Source organism: Arabidopsis lyrata (assembly GCF_000004255.2).
Source record: "Arabidopsis lyrata subsp. lyrata unplaced genomic scaffold ARALYscaffold_8, whole genome shotgun sequence".
Lineage (NCBI taxonomy): Eukaryota > Viridiplantae > Streptophyta > Magnoliopsida > Brassicales > Brassicaceae > Arabidopsis > Arabidopsis lyrata.
Genome location: NW_003302548.1, coordinates 4,818,554 through 4,825,007, shown reverse-complemented (window position 1 = coordinate 4,825,007; position 6,454 = coordinate 4,818,554). Strand labels below are relative to the sequence as shown.

Here is a 6,454-nt window from a genome sequence, read left to right as displayed (position 1 = left end):
GTTTCAAATTTACATAAAACAAAAAAAAATTATTACATGTTTCATTTTACACAAACGGCAGATAATAATTTTAATAATAATAATTTTATTTGAATCATTTCATCCCGCACTATGTGCGGGTTGTTATCTAGTAATTTATTAAAGTTGATTAATTTCCTTTGCTTTCTAACTTCTAAGACAATCGTAATTGTTTCTTCTATATTGCTATAATTGTTTTTATTAGAAATAAACTGGTATTTTCAAAGACAATTATAATTGTTTCTTCTATATGAATATTTTCTTATCTTGTTTGGTCAAACTTTTCTTTGTAATATTCTGCCATTTTAAAAGTAAAATTTAGACCACTTAATCTGCATTTATTATACTTTATCCATTATTAAAACTTCTATAGATTAATACAGTTGAGACTATGATATTTTATTAATTTATCGAGTTATTAATTTATCGATATACTAATTACTTCGAAAACCAAATTTGAAACCGAATAAATGTATTGATTTATTAAGATATTAATTTATCGAATATTAATTTATAGAGGTTATACTGTAATTTGCGTTCATAATACAGATTTTTCCGTTAATCTATACTTTTTTTTTGTTTGATGTGTCTGATCCGCACCGTTTTATCAATTTCCTGGTCTCCCAATTCACATACCTTTTCGCAGACATGGTAAGACCTTAAGAGTTATGATTCGTTGACTTCGCAAGACTTGCTCAAACTTCTACGTGGCATTACACTATTCGTCGCTCTACCCACAAAAAAAAAAGTATTGAATCATGAAACAACCACCGCGAGAGACAATTTCATTCTCTCTCTCTCTTCTCATTTTTCAACGACGGAGCTACGGTGGAGTTGACTCCGTCGCCACCGGCGTTCTTCAATCAAATCCAATCCACCACCCATGGATCGAGCTTCCTTCCTCCTCCTCCTCCTCTTCATCACCACCGTCTCTATATTCTTCTTCGATCTAACCACCGCCGATGAGCTCGAATTAACAGCCGAATCGCCGATGATTTTCCCTCTTAGTTACTCCTCCTTACCACCGCGAGTCGAGGATTTTCGCCGTCGTCGTCTTCATCAATCTCAGCTCCCAAACGCTCACATGAAACTCTACGATGACCTCCTCTCCAACGGGTTCGTCTTCTCGATCAAATTACCTCTTCGTCGATTCGTGTAATTTCTAGGTTTTGACCTGATCATCTTTATGCAGCTACTACACTACACGATTATGGATTGGAACACCACCACAAGAGTTTGCTTTGATTGTTGATACTGGAAGTACTGTTACTTACGTTCCTTGCTCTACTTGTAAACAGTGTGGGAAGCATCAGGTGAATTAAGCTTGTTTATGTGATTAAGCTTGGTTTGTAATATCATTGCTTGAGGGGTTTGTTGTTATTACTGTTTGCAGGATCCAAAGTTTCAACCTGAGTTATCTAGTAGTTACAAAGCTTTGAAATGTAATCCTGATTGTAATTGTGATGATGAGGGGAAGTTATGTGTTTACGAAAGACGGTATGCTGAGATGAGTTCGAGTAGTGGGGTTTTAAGTGAGGATTTGATATCTTTTGGTAATGAGAGTCAGCTTACTCCGCAGCGAGCTGTTTTCGGATGTGAGAATGTGGAAACTGGTGATCTTTTTAGCCAACGTGCGGATGGTATAATGGGGTTGGGTCGTGGTAAGCTTAGTGTTGTTGATCAGCTTGTTGATAAGGGTGTTATCGAGGATGTTTTTTCGTTGTGTTATGGAGGAATGGAAGTTGGTGGTGGTGCTATGGTACTTGGTAAAATATCTCCTCCGGCTGGAATGGTGTTTTCTCATTCAGATCCTTTCCGCAGGTAGAGTAACTTCATAGATTTGCTTTTTAGTTGGTATCTGAATAATTTGAGAGTAGATTTCGAGCTTCTTACAACATCACTGTAGTTTCGGGTGTTTGCAGTCCGTATTACAACATTGACCTGAAACAAATGCATGTTGCTGGAAAGTCTCTAAAGCTAAACCCAAAGGTCTTTAATGGAAAGCATGGAACCGTCTTGGATAGTGGAACAACATATGCTTATTTTCCCAAGGAAGCGTTTATAGCCATTAAGGATGCGGTAAGATATCTTGAGTCATATAAAAATGTTTGTTCATCTCTCAGCTCTGTTCTCTTCACGAGTCTTTAGTTTCCACAAGTTTTTTTTTTTCTCTTTGAAGCATTGATATTAAGAGCTTTCTGTTTCTGTTATTCCCTATCCTAGTATACAAGCACATGCATCATAATCCATAAGACATTAAGAACTTATATTCTGTTAGTGAGTTGCTTGAGCTATGTTATTATTCCTGTCATGCCTTATGGATGACCTTCGACAAAAGATTGTGCTTATTGAGCTTAGAATAGAAATTGAAAGAGACAAATGTTGATGTTTCTTCCTTATTATAATTGCATATGATTATGTGGTATCGCAGATCATTAAGGAAATTCCATCTCTCAAACGGATCCATGGCCCAGACCCAAATTATGATGATGTTTGTTTCTCTGGCGCTGGAAGGTTTGTTACTTTGTTTAAACATCAATATTACGGAACTTCAAATTTATATGTTGTCTAAGGATACTATTTTTGAATATTATTCAGGGATGTGGCTGAGATACACAATTTTTTTCCTGAGATCGATATGGAATTCGGAAATGGTCAGAAACTGATTCTTTCTCCCGAGAACTACTTATTCAGGGTAATAACTTGGTAAAGTAAATTGGCTTCATTCTTTTCTTTTAAGTACTTGTTTCATCGTTCAGGCAAATATTAACAGTTTCCATTTGTCTTCCTGACATGCTTATAGCACACTAAAGTTAGAGGCGCATACTGCCTTGGAATCTTTCCTGATAGAGACTCAACTACACTCCTAGGAGGTAGTGTATGCAGACTCGATTTACATATCTTGCATGCATTCCCATGTTCCATGAAAGCATTTATCATGTATGCTTTAATTTCAAAGAAGAGCATGTATTTTCCAGTCTTTTCAAATCAATTTCAATTTCTGCTGGATTTGGCTTTCATGTGACAAGTATAAACTTGGTACTTTTAACATTTGGATCAGGAATTGTTGTCCGCAATACTCTTGTCACTTATGATCGTGAGAATGATAAGCTCGGGTTTCTGAAGACCAACTGTTCTGATCTATGGAGGAGGCTGGCGGCACCAGAATCTCCTGCACCTACTTCACCAATTTCCCAAAATAAAAGTTCTAACATTTCCCCAAGCCCTGCTAAAAGCGAGTCTCCTACCACTGATCTTCCAGGTAGTTTAGCCTTGTATGTCTCTATGTTTCTGGTCGCTGTCGCAGTCGCTGGTCGTTAGCGACTGCAAACGAACATGGCTTATATCTGACATTGTATGTTCTGAATAAAATATTCAAAAGTTTGCTGAATCGAAACACTTCTTGGGCGTGCTTTTTTGCTAAAATCTTTTGTAAGACTCTTTACCTGCCTTAAAAGTCTGGTTTTCTTGCAATGAAAAAGTAAAATTACTCCTAGCATTTGAAATAAATTGGTTTTTATTACTTATTACCCAGAGTCTGATCAGTGTCATCTATAGCACTGTAATTGGCTACATCGGAATATCCTTTTCTTTTCTATTTTGGTGTTAACCTGATATTGACTTATATCTTACGAACGTGAAGGTGTTTTACGGGTTGGAGTTATTACCTTCGAAGTTTCAATTAGTGTGAACAATTCTACATTAAAGCCCAAGTTCTCAGAGATTGCTGATTTCATTGCCCATGAGTTAGACATTAAAAGTTCACAGGCAAGCTTATAAACATTCATTTTACTACTTGTGCTGTCTTAGGTGCAGTTTCATTAAAATTAAATGATCCAAATGGCTCTTGTTGTTAGGTTCGCTTGCTGAATTTCTCGTCCAGTGGAAATGAGTATCGCCTGAAATGGGGAGTCTTTCCCCCACAATCTGCTGAGTACATTTCCAATACGACGGCATTGGTAGTTCTTCTTTTCCTAACAAATGATGGTCTATGATAATAGTTGGTTTAAGTATCTTCATGGGCCGATAACATTATATGTGATTGCAGAACATAATGTTGCTTCTGAAGGAAAACCGATTGCGCCTACCTGGACAATTTGGAAGCTACAAGTTACTAGAATGGAAGGCTGAGCAAAAGACGAAACAGTATGTTTCTTTTCCCTCATATCTATCATCGCGCTGGTTCACTAGATTCTATCTGTTTGCGGGTCTAACGTGGTGCTTTAAGCAGGAGCTGGTGGGAGAAACACTTACTCGGGGTGGTGGGAGGAGCGATGATATCGTTGTTTGTTACTTCTGTGATGATCAAACTTGCATTGGTGTGGAGACGGAGAAAGCAAGAAGAAGCTACTTATGAGCCTGTAAATGCTACTATTAAAGAACAAGAACTTCAGCCTCTCTCGTCTGACACATCTAATGCTGTATTTATATATTTGATAGAAAGAAATCAAACCCCAGAACACAGGAAACAAGATTCCTCAAATTAAAGACACTTTTGATTTCAAGGAAATTGATGTAGTTATTACGCTATTTTGATGTACAAGGAAAGAAAGAAAATAGAGAGAAGAATGGTTGGAATGCTTCTCAGTTCTTGCTTAGGACGCGAGGGTTTGGTTTGTGACAAAGCTTTACTTCATTACTTAGGGTTTGGTTTGAGCGAGACAAAGCTTTACTTCATTACTTAGGGTTTGGTTAATCTAAATATTTTGAGTTTTGTCACGTTTTAAAATGATCTTAATGATTGTTTTTGAATTTAGACTAGACAAGTTAAAAATTTGTTACTAAAATGCTCTGCAATCTCGTTAAAGAGCGCTAATCATGAAACTCTTTTTTGTTGCATTTTATTTACTATTTTAGGTTTTTACTATTAAGACCAATGGCTATGTGTATGTCTTGCTTAATGGCTATGTGTATGTCTTGCTTTGTAGCCATTGTAGATGATGAACCAAAAATTTAGCTGTTAAACATGAAATATATATCGTGTTTTCCTTTTACGATAAATTCTCAATGCTTTCCTTTTACTATAAATGCAATCTTTAACCTTGTTATTTTTCATTCATTCATTCATGAACACGTTCTAGTGTTTATCTCTCTTTTCTCAATTCTGTGAAATTTGGTTTTTAATTTGCTAGAGCTGTTTCTTCTTTCAAGCTCTTTCGATTGGGATCCGAATTGGCGTTTTACGAACGTTGGTTTGGTTGTTACTTGCTAAACAACACACAGCTTTATCCTTAACACTATAGTTCTCTTGCGATTTAAATTATCCACGCTTGCATTTCTTCTTCAATTTTAACTGTATGGGACTCGCTTCGATCTTAAAACGTAAGTATTATTTTGATGTAAGAGACTGATGTTTAGCAATAGAAAAACTCTGTTCTCAAAACTAATAGCTTTGTAATTTTGTAAAATACTTTTGCAGGCAGAAAAAAAGGTCAATTCGAGTCTGTCTCTATAGTTTCTAGAGATTTAATCAGCAGTTTGCCAGATGAGATTCTTGCCAAAATACTGTCTTCACTTCCCACAAAAGTTGCTGCTTCCACATCGGTTCTGTCCAAGAGTTGGAGGAATTTGCTACCTCTTGTAGACAGCCTAAACTTTGATGACTCAATCTTTCTTTACCCCGAAAGAGACGACGAAGAAGCAAGGTGTGTCTTGTTCTCTGATTTCGTTGACAAAACAGTTGCTCTGTTAAGCACATGTCCCATCAAGAGTTTCTCTGTGAATGGCCGCTATGAAAAGCCTCGTGTTAACGGTTGGATTCGCACCGCGATGCAACGCGGTTTATCGGAACTACACTTGCGGTGTCGGCATCAGATAGATAGAGATGCAGATTTTTTTTTCTGGAGCAAGACATTGGTTAAGCTCACACTTTCCAATGGATGTCGTATTAAATATGTTCCTACGAAGAAGGGTTTTGTAATTTTCCCATCGCTCAAATCGCTTTCTCTCGGCGATGTTGCAATTTGTCATGCTCATTTTGATAATCTCATGGCTTCGTGCCCGGGGCTGGAAGAAGTGTTCATACGTAATGGAGATGGCCAGCCATTCCCGCCAAGTTGGACTGGACTTGTGTCAGGTGATTTCATGAAGCGGCTTGTAATTTATTCCCATGTTCCCAAGTATACAAATTTTTACAAAAAAGAAGAGGTTTGGCTCGATACTGTGGATGTCGGATTCACACACTCAAGTATTTTTGTTAAGTGAGAAAGATTATCCTTGAGGGACAAAAATGAATATATAAAAACTTGTAAATTGATACGGAAATTGCTATAGTATTTCTCTCTTGAGAGGAAGATCCCCTTTACATGGTCATTGGCCTCTATATTTATACATAGCTAAACGATATTAAAAATGAGTAATTAAGTACAATTATTCCTTCTTAAATGTGTCCGTTTTGATTCTTCGGCTTTAATGCTCAACGTTTGAATTTGAGTTG

The 6,454-nt window shown here is 36.9% G+C and overlaps 2 protein-coding genes across 3 annotated transcripts; both read left to right on the top strand.

Moving 5' to 3' along the window:
• Positions 1-556: 556 nt before the first annotated feature.
• On the top strand, positions 557-3,437 carry LOC9301527 (aspartic proteinase-like protein 2). 2 transcript variants are annotated; one of them, XM_021010438.1, is made up of 8 exons: positions 557-1,134; positions 1,211-1,331; positions 1,412-1,839; positions 1,941-2,097; positions 2,450-2,532; positions 2,617-2,713; positions 2,822-2,891; positions 3,080-3,437. In XM_021010438.1, exons 1-8 carry the CDS (start codon positions 902-904, stop codon positions 3,337-3,339), a joined length of 1,449 nt encoding a protein of 482 aa, XP_020866097.1. In that variant the 5' UTR covers positions 557-901; the 3' UTR covers positions 3,340-3,437. The 2 variants fall into 2 exon arrangements, with proteins under 2 accessions (XP_020866097.1, XP_020866102.1); XM_021010443.1 differs by having other exon boundaries at positions 781-1,134; positions 2,617-2,724; positions 3,080-3,178.
• A 1,658-nt stretch (positions 3,438-5,095) lies between these two features.
• LOC110230257 (F-box/LRR-repeat protein At5g35995-like) lies at positions 5,096-6,222 on the top strand. The gene is made up of 2 exons (XM_021032597.1): positions 5,096-5,340; positions 5,438-6,222. Exons 1-2 carry the CDS (start codon positions 5,316-5,318, stop codon positions 6,220-6,222), a joined length of 810 nt encoding a protein of 269 aa, XP_020888256.1. The 5' UTR covers positions 5,096-5,315.
• Positions 6,223-6,454: the final 232 nt, after the last annotated feature.